The sequence below is a fragment of the Quercus robur genome, chromosome 2 (assembly GCF_932294415.1).
Source record: "Quercus robur chromosome 2, dhQueRobu3.1, whole genome shotgun sequence".
NCBI lineage: Eukaryota > Viridiplantae > Streptophyta > Magnoliopsida > Fagales > Fagaceae > Quercus > Quercus robur.
The window spans coordinates 83,952,522-83,971,087 of NC_065535.1; the positions used below are offsets into that span (position 1 = coordinate 83,952,522).

The following is an 18,566-nucleotide window of genomic DNA, read 5'->3' on the forward strand; positions in this document are numbered from 1 at the left end:
GTCTTAAGTCAACTAAAATAACTAACAGACTACTTAATCTTAAAGAAACGAGCTAAACTTTGCACAACACAATGCTAAATTAATCCAATTAAATCGGTTAGATGTTGTTAGCTTAAACTACTGGCTACATATTTTCTTTCTCATTTAACTACTCCGTGTGAATGAACCAAGATTTTCTTTACAAAATTGACATTTTGCACCATTGCAGCTCGCAACCGTCTGCTTCTAGAAGTTCACAATTAGAGCTACAGAGATTTAGAGGTCAGAAGAGAGGATTTAACAACAAATGCCAGGGCATCTTGGATTTCAAAGCATATATACTACAAAAGAGAAAGATGTCTACAAACCTCGCCCTTCACTATGACCGGTAAACCGGTCAGATGGAAGCTCCATTTGCCAGCAAAATTGCCCATCATCGGGCGCCTTACGCTTCCTCATTGTTGCCTCCGAATTCTGACCTTCACCCTTTGAATTCCACTCTCTTGAACTAGACTCAAAGGGATCATTAGCAGCCTGCCTCGGGAAAAAACAGAACTCCTTTGTCTGTGGAGACAAATCACCAACCTTCCCCCCATCTTGAGAACCAGTTGAACCAACATCTTCAGTTTCACAAGCTAAACTTTTGTCAATGTTCATACAGGAGTGAGAAGATAGACCCAACCTCAAAGATAAATCACATTCTCTCTCCCGTGGCTTCTCCTGGGTGTCTTGCGCAAAGCCTCTTGAAGTATTTTCAGAGTTCTTACAGGCGAAAAGGTTCTGCAAGACACCAATTTCGGCAGGCTCTGAAGTTGATGTTCTGATTGGTGTGCCAACATATATAGTATCGGAATGTGGCTCTTCTGGGACCCGGGAGCCTAATTGAGACTCTCCAGTTTGATAGTGAGTTCCATAGTACAATGGATACACTGTACCCAAGTTCAATGGGGTGTTACTTTCCATGGTCATCAACTGGTTACGACCAGCAGGAACGCTCTCTAATGAGAAAGGGTAAGTCCGAGGGGCGGTGAGGTTAGCATTTGGGTTGACATGGCAGTTAGATTCCGAAACAAAACGAGCAGAATTTATGGAAGTGGCTCTTGAAAGGTTTAACGGGTTTCCGGAGTGAACTGGCGACAACTGAGGCCGATGTTCATAAGTAGTTCTAGCAGGTGCAGAAGGGGGCTCATGGGTTCTCGGCGTAAGGTAACTCCTAGGATTAGTGTGCCTTTGGCTTCTCGAAGCCCTCACCGGAACACAGCCCAGATTAAGGGCAGCTGAACCACATAAGGAGGGAGAACAAAAAGAAGCAAATACAAATTACAAACTCAAGTTTATTCATTTTGAACTAGTTCTCATTGCAAATAAAGTAAAAAACCAAGCTTGAGCTAATATACTTCCACAATGAGGAAAACCCAGAAAGCAAATTAACAAACTTGGATCCAACACAAAACAAAAATTAGTACCTTCAATGCAAGGCGGCAAAAGCTCTCCGGTTTCAGTGCTCTCATCTCTCCGAATGATTGTGTTAATGGCATCATTTACTCTGTCCCATAGTGTTTCAAGACTCATATACTCAACCTAAGAAATGAAACTATGCAAAATCAGTACAAAGCACAAAAATGCATACTAAGATCCAATTATATCTCGGACAAGTGAAGAAGAAAGACCTCAGAATTTGCTTTGGAGTACATGATTTCTTCTGCTTTCAGAACAACGATAGGGAGCTTCTCTTGCCACTCTTTGTTCTTTTTGGTTACATCGCTGTGAGACTCATTGGCGACCCTAATCAAACACATGGTGGGCACTCAGTTAAATGCACATATAGAGGTCCAAAGAGCGAGAGAAGAATCAAAATAAAGACGACCCAGAACCTGAAAATCTGTTGAACAATGGAACCTCTTATGGGATGGTGTCTATCGCTGTGCCAAGCTCTCCTAACGCACTCGTAAGGTCTAGGGCCTGGCCTTGGCATCTTCAACAGCAACAAGTTTTAGTCTTTTTTAGCACAACACAAAATGGTAGAGAACACTATAATAAGAGAGAAAAAAGAAAGATATTTGTGGTTTTATTATTGCTGGGAAGAAGAAGAGGTAAGGGGCATTAGTTTAGTCTACATGGGTATTTAGTGTACTGGGTTTACCTTACACCTCACACCTATGGGTTTTTTGTTTCTGTTTGTGTGTGCACTTTCTTTCACTTCATTTCCCAAATTGCAATGGGACAGTTTTGCTGTGTACGACGCGGGAGAGAGAGAAAGAGTAGCTTTCCCCCATTCTGTTGCCTTCCCCAATAATTAAGAGAGTTTACCATAGTTCGATGTACAATCTTTTCTTATGTGTAGTAGAGACTAGACTAGAGAGGCGTCACCTCTTAAGGAAAAGGAGAGTTGAGACTTGAAAGTGTGGGGTGGGGGTGGGTATCAAAAAGTGCCAGTCTTTGTCCATCAGAAGTCTCTCTCTCCATTCCCACACCTTGAACTCTGTTTTTTTTTTTTTTTTTTTTTTTTTTTTTTTTTTTTTTTTTTAATCTCTGTTTGTCTATATAGACCCATGTCATGAACCATCAGCGCTTGCCCCTCAGTACATGCATGATTTATTTCTCGATCTGTACATTATATAAACTTTACTGAGTTATTATTATGGCATCAAAAATTTAAAAAAAAAAATTTACTGAGTTGTGAAAGGAAGTTAATTGAATCAACCAAATTTACTGTTGTGTATGTACAATTGCTTCACTTTTTCTAGGTTCTCTTTGTGACATTACTTTATAAAACGTACATCAATGACTCATCATCACTTGTGACATATTCCTCCGCTCATATTAACAAATAACACTAATGAACAAGCATCATAAGTTAGAATTTCTTGTATTTATCGAATAAAAAAAAAACACGCAAACACATGTATTCCTCGCACCTATATTCAATGTGTGGGAGTTTTTCATTCCCTCTTACTTGTGTGTGAACTTATTTCTCAACAAAAAAAAAAAAATGTAATTATCCCACATTTGTTTAAGAGGTTATGTTATGTATAGTATAACTTATCATACTCCTCTTAAAAGTTACCATAATTTTTTAGTAGAGTTTGTGGTATCTTCGTGTTTTAAAAAAATAAATGCGCGTGAACTTTAGCGAAAATTGAAAAAGAAAGAAAGAGACAGAATTCATGAGTGTGATGCTCATGAGGTGCTTTCAAAAGGATGAGTGAAAGTTAAAATTAGGCAAAAAGACATCTTTGGTTCCAATATTATATGCCTATTTTCAATTTGGTTACCAAATTTTTTCCAGTATTCAATTTAGTTATTTCATTGTCAAACTTGCTACTAATTTAGTCCCTACCATTGTCTCACTTACGAAAATGCCTACCTAGGAAACAATCTACAATGCTAACTACCTAATATTAAAAGATTAAATGCAATGTTGACGTGTCTAAATTTTAGTGACATTTCTTTTCCTTTGTGTGTATGCATGTGTGTTTGTTTCTCAAAAAAAAAAAAAAAAAGTGTGAGCTTTAGCAAAGAGAGAGAGAGAGAGAGATCATAAGTGTGATGCTCTTCAAAAGAATAAGTGAAAGTTAAAATTAGGCAAACAGACATCTTTCGTCCCTATATTTTGGGTCAACTTTCAATTTGGTCTTAAAGTTTTTTTCAACATTCAATTTAGTTCTTACATTGTTAAACTTGCTATTAATTTAATCTTTATTGTCATCTCACTTACAAAAAATGCCTACTTGGAAAACAGTATGCTATGTTGGCAGCCTAATATTAGAATATTAAATGCAATGCTGACGTGTCTAAATTTTAGTAATCACATTAGCATCTTCTTCTTCTTTACCAATTTTAATGCTCAAGTTTTCTTTCTATTTTCTTTCACTTTTTTGTTAACCAAACACAAACCCATGGGAAAGAAAGTGTAATTCCAAAATCTCAAGTTTTCTCTCTCTCACTTTGTCTTATCCCAAAGAAAGAAATGGCTCTAACCCTAGCACAAGCCTTCTCCTCCACTACGCTCTACCACCTAACCACTCTAAAGCACGTCCTCTTCACAATCACCCACCCTACTCCCATAAAAGAAGATTTACAATGCCTTGTGCGAGAGGTTTATGTCTTTTGCGACACAAATCAGTAATTAAAAAAAAAAAAATATATATATATATATATATATATTTTAAATGTTGATGTGCAAGTTTGAAAATTACAAGAACTAAATATGATGCTATGAAAGCTTAGAGACCAAATTGGAAGTAGGCCTAAAATATAGGGACGAGAAAGGCATATCTACAATATGATTGGAAACAAAAGTGAAAACTTAATTGATTTTGAACTTTACAAATGAAGCTAAATTTTTAAAACTCTTATGGTGACCACCCATAATTATATGTATTATGAAAATGAATCTTTAAATATAAATTGGATCTGGTTAATGAGTCTTTCAAGGATATAAGTTAAGGTATAGTTTTTGCTAGTTGCGAGTTTAGACCCAAGCACAACTTGCATTTTAACTAAGATCACTCAAACCAAGTGATCAATTAATTCAATTTTAGTTTGCAAGTGTCATGGATAAAGATAACAATAAATAGACCATAACACATACCGACTTACAAAACCTTAAGTATGCAATGTACATGCAGTCAAGCATTTAACTTATGCTAGCAACATACTGCACTACTCATTTCTCTTCACAATCTCCAAATGCTTAGTCGTAACACTGACCATAAGTCCAATCACTCGAAAACTCCAAGGCCTCTTGAATATTTCAATTGGTCTTTGTGATTTTTAGTGATCCAAAGTACTCGAGGTAATACTCGGTGTTTTGGTGAAGTTCTCCTCTCAATGATGTTCAATGGGAGAGGGTGGGTATGTGAGAATATGGGATTTTTCCTCTAAGGTTATAGAAGCCTCTATCTTCATTATTTGTGAATCAGGGTTTTTTTTGTCTTATAGTGAGTACAAATCAAGGGTTGAATGACTGCTCTTAAATTGGAAAACAATTATGAAATTTTCATGGGCAACTTGCTCGATCGAGGTAAAGGGCTAGTATCAAGCGAACTTCTTTGTGGCTCAATTTTAATTCATTCACTTGAAACTTCAAAATTCATGCAATTGAAGATCATCACAACAACAACTTGAACTTCTTTTATTAGCTCCTCTTCCTTAATGACTCAGATGATTACAACTTGAATGAAAATGTTACATAGTAATCAATGCAAATACATTTGAAACTTTGACATAGAATTTGCCAACACTAAAATGACCCTAACACTTTTCACTCAAAAAAAAATTAAAGTATATTTAATATTGAATAAAATGCAAATTGCACCTTCTAAGTTTGACTGAAATTCATTTTAGTTTAACTTTATTTTCATTCAATTAAAGTTTCGAATTCATTCAACTTAGACCTTTTGTCCAATTCAATTAAAAAAATCTGTTAAGTATGCAATTAATTAATGAAAAAAATATTTTTTGAAAAAAATATTCTCACATAAAAAAATCAATAAAATATTTATTAATTTTATAGATTTTTTTCATGTGAGAAAATTATTATTTTTAATAGCAATTTTTTAATGGAATAATTGGATGGAATGCATGAATTGAATAAATTTGAAATTTAGAACAATATATTATTTTTCTTAAAAAAAATAAAAAGAAATAAAGAAGAGAAAGAATAATATATGGTTAGAACATTAGGAATAGTTCAATTAAAATTTTACCCCAAAAAATAAAAAATTTATGCTAGCTTACTACTAGCCAAATTAATTGCTAGTTACAATACAAAGCCAAATCTAACTAATACTATAGCTTTGCTAAATGAATCAATCTCTCTCTCTCTCTCTCTCTCTCTCTCTCTCTCTCTCTCTCATAAAACTCTTCCAACCACCTTAATTCATAGGTTCAATAGAATATAAAAAAAGAAGAAGGGAGATGGATGTTAGGTATATTTGAAAAACATGTATCTAATTAAGAGCATTCACATTTGGCTCTTCAAAAGCCAAAATAGAGACTTATATAGCTCAAAATCACCCATAAACACATCACATCTAACTTTTCATTGTGGGCGCAAGAGCTTGCGATGAGTGGTTTTCTCGTGGGAAGTACGCCTCAGCTTAGGATGAACTGTGGCAAAAGATGTAAATGGAGTCACCACCTAGATTAGGTCTAGGAATGGACCTCTCTCTCTCTCTCTCTCTCTCTCTCTCTCTCTCTCTCTCTCTCTCTCTCTCTCTCTCTCTCTCTCTCCCCAAAAACTTCTACCCAAGCATGTTGCGCTTTCTATAAGGAAAGGGGTAATACACTTTCTTAAAAAATATATATATAGTGTTGGATTATGGATGATGGCAGTTTAATGGATTATGGTGGTGGGAAGGGGCTTAGGCTAGGAGGTATGGACACAAGCACCAACACGGGTACGGAAATGACACAATGACAAGAGCAATTTTTGAAAAATTTTAATATGTCACGACGGGTATGACAATGTTATAACACTGATATGACACCTCAAATGAAGTATTAGGTAGGATGAAAATTCCGTGTGATGGGAGAAAGGAGAATGTAGGAAAGAGGAATTAAAAAAAAAATTAAAATTAAAAGTAGTAGGAATATTTTAGGGTAAATTGCACTCATACACCCAAGTTATAGAGGAATTAGATTGAACAAGTCGGTTTTTAGAAAGTGACATTGTGCCCCCAAATTGGAAAACTAGTTAACACTTAACACTGCCGCCTAACCCTTTCATAGATCAAACCGTGTTAAAGGTGGATGCAAAATATTCTTTCCTGATGAATAATCTCAATTTAAAATTTATTAAAAAAATAAAATAAAATAAAAAACGAAGCAAAACGTTTTTAATACATTTTTAAATATTTAAAACAAAAATATAACCAAACAACTTCAAACAATTGTGATCCAATATTGTATAAGATAAATATGAAGGATGTATTTGAAAAATAGGTAATTAAAAAAAAAAAAAAAGAGAGAGAGAGAGAGTTTACCAAAAAACTGAAATTACACAACCAAACGTAAAGGTGAATTCTCTAAAATAAAAAAGCATCTTTTTATATTAAAAATTAACTCTTAATTTCTTCTACCAATAATGCTATACATATGTACACAACAAATCTCGTAATTTTTTTCCACAACTTGTTGAATTGATATATTGTGATTAGTACAATATTATTTTTATTGAGAATATTATTAATATTATTTTTATTATACATCAATTATATATATATATATATATATATATATATTTTTTTTTTTTTCTCTTATGAGACAGTTTTATGAGATTAATTTATTTCTAATATAGTATAGGATGCTGTCGTGTAGATTCCATAATGTGCGGTCTTATGAGACGTCTTTCTAACAATATGCATGATCTCGTAAGTCATATGATACCCTATTCTTTTGGTGAGTGGATAGTGGATTCTTCAATGAAAGCCACAGTGATAACTTTTTTTTCTGCAGCACCCTTTATCTGTGCGTGCCGACGGCCTAACACTGCCTTTGTTATATATCATACAACCCTGACAATGCATTTGCATCATACTATAATGCAACCCTGACAAATGCATTGGCCTTCCCCACTCATTGATGTTACGTCCACTCTTGAAAAGGGCTTTACAGATATAGGCCCCAACCTCTTCTGCACATTTTAGCATTCCAATTAAGTATCCAACTTCAATTCTTACCTCCTCTAGTAATTGACTCTTCCTTCAAAAACTCTAAAGGAGCCAAAATACACGCAGAGCACGACAGTAGTACCGTTCCTGAATCCATGTACTTCGAAGTACAGAGCTTTTCTTTTACCAATATTATGCCATGTCAAGAACCAGTTGCAACACTAGCCTAGACGGTTAAAAATTTGGGAAAAAATTTATAGTATAAACCTTATAATTTAGGAAGTGTTTCAAGTTAAACTCTATAATTTCATAGTATTTAGTTACAAATTAATCCTTGCATTTTAATAAGTTATAGCTTAAATCTTAAACTTTTATTTGTTTTCATTTGTTTCAATTCAATATTTGTCTTCTCTCTATTTATAATTAATTCAAACGCTGAGGGTTTGAATTAAAACGAATATAAAAGTTCCAGGTTTAATTATATAACTTACAAAACTTTAGGATTTTTTACTTTCGCTTAAACTACAGTCTACAGTGTTTGATACTTTGATTGGTAACTCATAACTTCATAAGTTTTAATTTGAAACGTCCTATAAACTATAGCATTTAAAATGTAATTTCTCCAAAATTTTACTTTATAGGGAGGTTGTGTAGATCAAGTAACCAACAGACCTCCAACATATGCTAAATAAAAAAGGTAAGAAATGGACTTGTAAATGAATCAAGCTATTTATAAACATTTACACCTCGATATGAGGGGAAAAAAACCTTGTTATTGTTTGTTTATTTGGCAAACGAGCTAAACTCAAGGACAGATTTAGGTTTGACTTTCAAATATAATAATTTGATCGTAAACAAACTTATGAGTATGAGACTAGATTTAAATAAATAAATAAATATATATATATATATATAACATTATATATGCATGTGTGTGTTTAAATATACTTATATAGATTTGACATTGACTTCAAAAGTTATCAAAAATCATTTTTAATTTATTGAAAATATAACTACTATATTTTGGAGTATAAAATATAATTTACTAATACATAGTTGGTGAATCTATTTTTATAAGTTCATAAATGAAAATATTCCTATCTAATTATTATATATGATTTTTACCAATACAAAGTTAGTTAAAATCTATTTGTTTTAGTTGATATACGAAAATCATTCAATCTAAGGAATTCAAATAATATAATATCAATTATTAATTTGATTATTAATTATTAACATAGATTAGTGACATTTTATAAAATTTATTCGTGTTGTGTAATATGTGTGAGAATCATTCTATCTAAGGAATTCAAATAATATAATATCAATTATTAATTTGATTATTAATTATTAACAAAGATTAGTGACATTTTATAAAATTTATTCGTGTTGTGTAATATGTGTGAGAATCATTCTATCTAAGGAATTCAAATAATATAATATCAATTATTAATTTTGTGGGGCTAGTGAATTCGCGGCCCAGTCCCACTCTACATGGGGGCCCAGGGCCTAAGGCCCAAGCCGAGGAGAGCCATTACCGAGGACGACCCCTTACTCGGCACCTCACGAAATGCCTGAAGAAAAGGGGAAACTGAGTTCAGGGGCAGGGTAAGGGAAAAAGCTGCCAACATCATAATACCAAGCTCGTATCTGACAAGTCCATACTTTAAACCATACCCTATAACTTTCCCAACGACCCCAAACCATACTAGGTATGGGTTGACAAGACAGGTATGCACCCCAGAAAAGTGAAACTTACACGTGGACTCTAAAGAGGAAAACAAACATGAGTATAAAAGGGGGGAGAAAGGGAAGGATAGAGGGGGGGCGGGGACAACGTCCAAGGACTGGGATCCTACAACCCGCACCAATGGAGGGTCTAGCTAATCAAGCCAGACCCACCCGTACAAGAATTTCCATAGACGCCACGATCAAACCGTCCACCTGTGCCCAAGGTCATGCCTTGCAAGCCCACTCTCTACAAATCATATTGTTGGGGCCCTTTGCATGTGAGTCCAACGTCAATCTTGGGCCGTTAAACAAATCGTGCCCTTACAATTGGCGCCGTCTGTGGGGAGGCTTGCGCGTTGGCTCAGGCGGCGACGGAGTTAAGCCTTTGTCGAGCAAGGGTCTATGAGGGTGCCTTCATTACCAGCGACAGATTGTTGTTGTTCCAACATAAGTTCTCACTAGGAGCTATGCCTGGCAGTGCCAAGGGCACAGGCAATTCTAGGGGCTTCCAACATTAAGTTAACCCCTACCCACCGAGGTCAAGGGGCTAACCTTTGGAAATTAAATCAATAGATAAGTAAAGGAAAACTACAAGTTTTGGACAGAATCAAGGCCTTGCATGGTCCTCGGACTCGAGCCTCTGGGGAAACCAACTACTTAAAAGAAAAATACAAGTTTTGGACAGAACCAAGGCCTTGCATGGTCCTCGGACTCGAACCTCTGGGGAAACCAACTACTTAAAAGAAAAATACAAGTTTTGGACAGAACCAAGGCCTTGCATGGTCCTCGGACTCAAGCCTCTGGGAAACCAACTACTTAAAAGAAAAATACAAGTTTTGGACAGAACCAAGGCCTTGCATGGTCCTCGGACTCAAGCCTCTGGGGAAACCAACTACTTAAAAGAAGAATCACAAGTTTTGGACAGAACCAAGGCCTTGCATGGTCCTCGGACTCAAGCCTTTGGGGAAACCAACTACTTAAAAGAAAAAATACAAGTTTTGGACAGAACCAAGGCCTTGCATGGTCCTCTGACTCAAGCCTCTGGGGAAACCAACTACTTAAAAGAAAAATACAAGTTTTGGATAGAACCAAGGCCTTGCATGGTCCTCGGACTCAAACCTCTGGGGAAACTAACTACTTAAAAGAAAAATACAAGTTTTGGACAGAACCAAGGCCTTGCATGGTCCTCGGACTCAAGCCTCTGGGGAAACCAACTACTTAAAAGAAAAATACAAGTTTTGGACAGAACCAAGGCCTTGCATGGTCCTCAGACTCAAGCCTCTGGGGAAACCAACTACTTAAAAGAAGAACCACAAGTTTTGGACAGAACCAAGGTCTTGCATGGTCCTCGGACTCAAGCCTCTGGGGAAACCAACTACTTAAAAGAAAAAATACAAGTTTTGGACAGAACCAAGGCCTTGCATGGTCCTCTGACTCAAGCCTCTGGGGAAACCAACTACTTAAAAGAAAAAATATAAGTTTTGGACAGAACCAAGGCCTTGCATGGTCCTCGGACTCAAGCCTCTGGGGAAACCAACTACTTAAAAGAAAAAATACAAGTTTTGGACAGAACCAAGGCCTTGCATGGTTCTCGGACTCGAGCCTCTGGGGAAACCAACTACTTAAAAGAAAAATACAAGTTTTGGACAGAACCAAGGCTTTGCATGGTCCTCGGACTCCAGCCTCTGGGGAAACCAACTACTTAAAAGAAGAACCACAAGTTTTAGACAGAACCAAGGCCTTGCATGGTCCTCGGACTCAAGCTTCTGGGAAAACCAACTACTTAAAAGAAAAAATACAAGTTTTGGATAGAACCAAGGCCTTGCATGGTCCTCGGACTCAAGCCTCTAGGGAAACCAACTACTTAAAAGAAAAAATACAAGTTTTGGGCAGAACCAAGGCCTTGCATGGTCCTCGAACTCAAGCCTCTGGGGAAACCAACTACTTAAAAGAAAAAATACAAGTTTTGGACAGAACCAAGGCCTTGCATGGTCCTCGGACTCAAGCCTCTGGGGAAACCAACTACTTAAAAGAAAAATACAAGTTTTGGACAGAACCAAAGCTTTGCATGGTCCTCGGACTCAAGCCTCTGGGGAAACCAACTACTTAAAAGAAAAATACAAGTTTTGGACATAACCAAAGCCTTGCATGGTCCTCGGACTCAAGCCTCTGGGGAAACCAACTACCTAAAAGAAAAAATACAAGTTTTGGACAGAACCAAGGCCTTGCATGGTCCTCGGACTCAAGCCTCTGGGGAAACCAACTACTTAAAAGAAAAATACAAGTTTTGGACAGAACCAAGGCCTTGCATGGTCCTCGGACTCAAGTCTCTGGGGAAACCAACTACTTAAAGGAAGAACCACAAGTTTTGGACAGAACCAAGGCCTTGCATGGTCCTCGGATTCAAGTCTCTGGGGAAACCAACTACTTAAAAGAAGAACCACAAGTTTTGGACAGAACCAAGGCCTTGCATGGTCCTCGGACTCAAGCCTCTGGGGAAACCAACTACCTAAAAGAAAAAATACAAGTTTTGGACAGAACCAAGACCTTGCATGGTCCTCGGACTCAAGCCTCTGGGGAAACCAACTACTTAAAAGAAGAACCACAAGTTTTGGACAGAACTAAGGCCTTGCATGGTCCTCGGACTCAAGCCTCTGGGGAAACCAACTACTTAAAAGAAGAACCACAAGTTTTGGACAGAACCAAGGCCTTGCATGGTCCTCGGACTCAAGCCTCTGGGGAAACCAACTACTTAAAAGAAAAAATACAAGTTTTGGACAGAACCAAGGCCTTGCATGGTCCTCGGACTCAAGCCTCTGGGGAAACCAACTACTTAAAGGAAAAACTAGGTTACATGGACCTTAAAATCTATCCGAGGATAGCTCCCCATTAACAATTGGGTTAATCCCTAAACTGCATGGATTCCCAAGTCTGCTCTCGGATCCTCAGTACCAAAGGGATTGATGCAATATAGAGCAACATGTTACTAAAAACACAATCGAAGTCCCTCACTGCTTGGCCATCCTCTCGGATGAATTATTTAGAGTTTATCGTTCTCGGACGGTCTCCTCGCACGTATTACGGAACATTCAGCTGTTATCTCGGTTAGTTTCCTGAATTTAATTTACTGGAAATTATCGTTATTATGCCTGGTAATGTCGGTAAATTAGAATTAGTCGGATTATGTTTCAAGGTTTCCTACTCCAAGTATCATTGAAGAAAAGCACACATAGAGCACACTCATTCACAAAGTAGTTGTTGCAAAAAAAAAAAAGAAGAGAAAAATATTCAAAACAAGTAAATAAATTCCACTTTTATTAAGACAAAGAAATAGTACAACGTGCAATGAAAAGTTGGAATCAGCTTACATTAAAGCTAACTACATAAGCGAAAAGAAAGGTACAAGAGAGTAAAGAGAAAGCCGAGGAAGTAATACAGAGGAGAGGTTGACTGCAGTTCCAAGATGTTGTTCAAGGAAAACCATTCCTCAACACTTTTACATGCCTATAACTCAGGCAGCCAAAGAACCCAACGTGGGGCCTGCACCGTTGAAGAAAAGGCATAGAGAGCCCGACTTCGGGCTAGCGGAGCTGAAGAAAAGGTGCAGAGAACCCAACTTGAGGCCAGCACCGTTGAAGAAAAGGTGCAGGGAGCCGGAAGTTGATGGGCCTTCACGTAACCACGTCTGCAATAAAGCAGACGGCGCTGATGGCGGAAAACTTTACTTCTGATGCACCAAGAATCTGGTGTGACTAGTACCTGCTACGGATTTTGACTAAAAGAAGGAGAAACACCATTTCCCCTTTTGTCAAGACAGAATATTTTCTTGAATCTGTGCCTCCCTTGCCCAGACCACGCTACCTTGAGTCTCGGAAGGACCCGGCGCCTCTGTGGCGGATGGAGTTCCTTCACCCCAACCCGCGCCTCAAACATATTATACTAAGGGTGGATAACACCGGATATGGAAGCTGTGGTTATGGCTGAAGGATTATGGTTTGGGAGGAAACTGAAGGATTTATGTGTAAGTGGAGCAACCCCCTATCCTATTTATTTAAAAGACAAGGAGTTGGCATTTAATTCACGTAGAGTTACAAGGAACGCTACAGACAAAATGGTTTCGGCTCAATTCCCAATGCCACCTGCAACCATAAGATTAAAGGATTCTCGTGAAGACGCATCTCGAACACTGGAACGTTAAAGGGCACCGCGTGACTAAAGACTAAAGGAATGCCTCTTAATCCGGTGCATCTCCTATGCAAATGGAAAAGCCCAAACCTCAAAAAGTACATAATCTGAGTGAGTCATGATGTGGGCCCAGCATTATCAAAATCCTCATCCCCAACTAAAAGTCGGGCAGCAGGATTTTGAGGGGCTATTGTGGGGCTAGTGAATTCGCGGCCCAGTCCCACTCTACATGGGGGCCCAGGGCCTAGGGCCCAAGCCGAGGAGAGCCATTGCCGAGGACGACCCCTTGCTCGGCACCTCACGAAATGCCTGAAGAAAAGGGGAAACTGAGTTCAGGGACAGGGTAAGGGAAAAAGCTGCCAACATCATAATACCAAGCCCTGTATCTGACAAGTTCATACTTTAAACCATACCCTATAACTTTCCCAACGACCCAAAACCATACTGGGTATGGGTTGACAGGACAGATATGCACCCCAGAAAAGTGAAATTTACACGTGGACTCTAAAGAGGAAAACAAGCATGAGTATAAAAGGGGGGAGAAAGGGAAGGATAGAGGGGGGGCGGGGACAGCGTCCGAGGACTGGGATCCTACAACCCGCACCAATGGAAGGTCTAGCTAATCAAGCCAGACCCACCCGTACAAGAATTTCCATAGACTCCACGATCAAACCGTCCACCTGTGCCCAAGGTCATGCCTTTCAAGCCCACTCTCTACAAATCATATTGTTGGGGCCCTTTGCATGTGAGCCCAACGTCAATCTTGGGCCGTTAAACAAATCGTGCCCTTACAAATTTGATTATTAATTATTAACATCGATTAGTGACATTTTATAAAATTTATTCGTGTTGTGTAATATGTGTGAGAAAAGAATAAGATAATCAAGTAGCTTGTGTTCAAAATAAAATTAAATCAATCAATCCTAAACTTTCAATACTTAACTCAACTCAATTCGTTTATAGGCCTAGAACTTTAATAATGAGTTATGGCCTACAAGTACATGGACCAATAATGAGTCTTTAATCTTTACTCTTAGTAATAAATTTTGTTTGATTTTCATTTACTTAAAATTGTGATAATTCTATAAACATGATGGAGATATTATGGCCTAAGAGGTCCATGTTGGAAAAGCTTGAACTAAGATCCACAAAACCATAGAGTGAATAAAAGAATCTTAAAACTCTCTAGAATCACAAGCATACATTTGACACAAATATGATGAGTAGACAAGCATATGGGCATACCTGATTGTGAAGGTAAAAGTCCATGAGAACCAAAAAGAGGAAGCCATAGTCATGGTGAGTAGAACGAAGTGTGTGTAAGGAAGGTGAACTACACCTCTTGACTTGCTCATCTCTCTCCCTCTCATTCCATATTCAAGTCACACACTCATACCCACTAGCCAAGCCACTAACACATATATGAGTCTATATATATCGGTTTATGAGAGTATCAAATTGTATTGGTTTTAGTGGGCCAAACCAATACTTTAGCAAGTAGAGGGAGGGACCTCTCCAATGTGTGAGAATATAAAAATGCAAGCTTGTTCCAATAACGGCTGCCTTTAACTAAATAAATTACACAATAATAAATATATACTATTAATAATAAGGTGCACTAAAATGGGCTCAATATTAACAATATATGGTGATTTCTATATTAGGTCTGGCAAATGCTCGGTAAAATACACTCTAACTTATCCATGTTTTATTAAATAAATAAAACAATAACTATGCTAACCCACAACACACAAAAATTCCAACAGTCCAAACACATTATTGGTCCATGACCATCTTTTTTTTTTTTTTGATGGGAGGTCCATGACCATCTTAATCCTACTTGTTTTGCTAGTATTACGCCTCTAAGGTTAGTCTAGGGTTGGGATAGCTACTATATAATACCTTTCATTGGATCCTTTAAAATACACGAAGTTTATTAATAAAGATATAGCCGCGTAGAACTTTTTCTAAGGTTAGTCTAGGGTTGGGATAGCTACTATATAATACCTTTCATTGGATCCTTTAAAATACACGAAGTTTATTAATAAATATAGCCGCGTAGAACTTTTTGTTGTAAATATATGCTGTCAATCCAAATCACGTTAATTTTGTCAATACTTTCTATTTTTCTCTAATATCTCTCTCATTCTTAAATGCTCTGACCTCCCTACTAGAAGTGCCACCCTACAAGTGTTCTCATTGCCATCTAAGTAGTAGAGTCTACAAATCCATGCCTTTGAAACACTCTTTCGTCTTGGTGCAACCATCATCCAATTATAGTAGTAATCCTCTAACCACCTTCTAATATCGTCAACACCTGTTTGCACATTCCATTCTACATCAAGCCTTTTCCTTAACGGTTTTACATTCAAAACTCAAGTTTCAATTTTTTATTTAAGGGGGTGTTAGATATATTATGACTCAAGAGATCCAAATTCATTCATTGTAGGCTAGCTCTTGTGTTTGTAGAGTTAGTAATCATAATTTTACTTGTAATTCAAGTACTACAACCATGTGATTGGTTTAGGTTCAGCTATTATATCGTATCTCATGTTGGATTCGAATCTGCTATAACACATAGAGTTGAATAATAAAAATGTAGTCACTCGAGACTTTCTATTGCGGACTTATGCTTTGTATTTTTTTTTTCTTCTCTCTCACACTCGTAATCCCTTAATAAATTTTAATAAACAAATACAAGTTACATTTTTAAAGTTGTTGGGACTGGGGATTTAGCATTAAACATGAATTTATGATATTAATATGATATAGGACTTCCAATTTGTTGGGTTGGGTCACAATCTTATAGGCGTAGTTAGTTAAAACGCGTACATAATGCGTGCAACACACTCATATGTCAAATTTAAGAAAACTCATGTCTTGCATTTCCTTTTTAATTATATGGATATATACACTTTTATATTAGATAAAAAGTAACATTCCTGTTGGTTTGACAATACATAACATTCAATTGATAAGAGCATTCTCATTAAAGGTGTTAAAAATGCTAAATGCTATTTTTTAGCATTTTTAACACCTCAAATCATAAAAGACCCATCTTTATCAAGGGTGTTAGATCTTAAAAATTTTAGCAACTTGCTACAAGAAGGTTCTATTACTAATACCTCACTGTAGCAAGCTGCTACTATTTTTTATTATTTTCTTTCTTTCTTTTTCACACACACACACTCTCTCTCTCTCTCTCTCTCTCTCTCTCTCTCTCGTGCTCTCCGTGCCCTCTCTCTCTTTCACTTTCTCTTTGCCTCTCCATTTCCCTTTCTCTCTACATCTCGAGTTCGTGGGTCTCTGCTATGGCTGGGTGTGGTTGGGATGCAATGCTGGGTGTGGTTGGGCTGCGATGGTTTTTCGTGGATCGTGGGTCTGTGCAGTGGTTCATGGATCATAGGTTGATTTCAGTGTGGCTAGGTTGCGGTCGCTGGGTTGCAATGGTTAGGTTGTAGTGGGTTTTGCGATTTGATATCAGTGAGTTTTAATTTCAGTGGTTTTGATTGATTTTGGTGGGTTTTTGATTTCGGTGGCTGGGTTCATGGGTTGATCGGGGTGGCTTTGGGTGCTGGGTGTGGGTTAATCGGGGTGGTTGAGAGATCGGTGTGGGTTGATTGATTCGGTAGTGGGTTCCAATTTGAAGGTTATGGGTGGCGATGATGGTGGTTTTGGGTGGTTAATTTTTTTTTTTTTTTTTTTGGATGTGGTGGGTTGCAATTTGTTGTGATTGTGGTGGTTGAGGGTGTGATAGTGGCTGATCGTGGCTATGACAGTGGTTGACCGTGGTTGCTGTGACTGAGGCGGTACCGGTTGTGGCTGGATGTGGATATTGTATATTGTTATGGGATATATTATTCTATTGTACCGTTTATATTATTTTAATGTGTTGTATGTTAAAAATGGAAGCTTTGATGTTAGGTATATTGTAAAATAAGTTGTTTAAAATAAATAAAGTAGGTTTTTAAAATGCTAAATTTTTTGAGATCCTTGATGAGAATGCTCTAAAAAAAAGGTATAAATAACTTTTGAAAAAGATAAAATGGTATAAATAAATGTAAAAAAAAAATTCCAAACATACACTTTTTTTCTGAAACTCCAAACATATATTTAAACCTCCAACAGTTGTACCCTACTCTATTATTCCTTGAAAATTGGGCATCGATATATGTAAGGGCACGATTTATTTAACAGCCCAAGATTGACGTTGGGCTCACATGCAAAGGGCCCCAACAATATGATTTGTAGAGAGTGGGCTTGAAAGGCATGACCTTGGGCACAGGTGGACGGTTTGATCGTGGCGTCTATGGAAATTCTTGTACGGGTGGGTCTGGCTTGACTAGCTAGACCTTCCATTGGTGCGGGTTGTAGGATCCCAGTCCTCGAACGCTCTCCCAGCCCCCCTTTTATACTCATGTTTGTTTTCCTCCTTAAAGTCCACATGTAAGTTTCACTTTTCTGGGGTGCAGACCTGTTCTGTCAACCCATACCCAGTATGGTTTTTTGGGGTCCTTGGGAAAGTTAAAGGGTATGGTTTAAAGTATGGACTTGTCAGATACAGGGCTTGGTATTATGATGTTGGCAGTTTTTTCCCTTACCCTGCCCCTGAACTCAGTTTCCCCTTTTCTTCAGGCATTTCGTGAGGTGCCGAGCAAGGGGTCGTCCTCGGCAATGGCTCTCCTCGGCTTGGGCCCTAGGCCCTGGGCCCCCATGTAGAGTGGGAATGGGCCGCGAATTCACTAGCCCCACAATAGCCCCTCAAAATCCTGCTGCCCGACTTTTAGTTGGGGATGAGGATTTTGATAATGCTGGGCCCACATCACGACTCACTCAGATTATGTACTTTTTGATGTTTGGGCTTTTCCATTTGCATAGGAAATGCACCGGATTAAGAGGCATTCCTTTAGTCTTTAGTCACGCGGTGCCCTTTAACGTTCCAGTGTTCGAGATGCGCTTTCACGAGAATCCTTTAATCTTATGGTTGCAGGTGGCGTTGGGAATTGAGCCGAAACCATTTTATCTGTAGCGTTCCTTGGAACTCTGCGTGAATTA

General features: G+C 37.7%; 1 protein-coding gene across 2 annotated transcripts; it reads right to left on the reverse strand.

Annotated features, from left to right (window-relative positions):
• Window positions 1–58: 58 nt before the first annotated feature.
• On the reverse strand, window positions 59–2,435 carry LOC126715427 (uncharacterized). 2 transcript variants are annotated; one of them, XM_050416020.1, is made up of 5 exons: window positions 2,123–2,435; window positions 1,854–1,954; window positions 1,650–1,764; window positions 1,446–1,560; window positions 59–1,256 (listed from the first exon to the last, which is right to left on the reverse strand). In XM_050416020.1, exons 2-5 carry the CDS (start codon window positions 1,952–1,954, stop codon window positions 340–342), a joined length of 1,248 nt encoding a protein of 415 aa, XP_050271977.1. In that variant the 5' UTR covers window positions 2,123–2,435; the 3' UTR covers window positions 59–339. The 2 variants fall into 2 exon arrangements, with proteins under 2 accessions (XP_050271977.1, XP_050271976.1); XM_050416019.1 differs by having other exon boundaries at window positions 1,854–2,010.
• Between the last annotated feature and the right edge of the window lie 16,131 nt (window positions 2,436–18,566).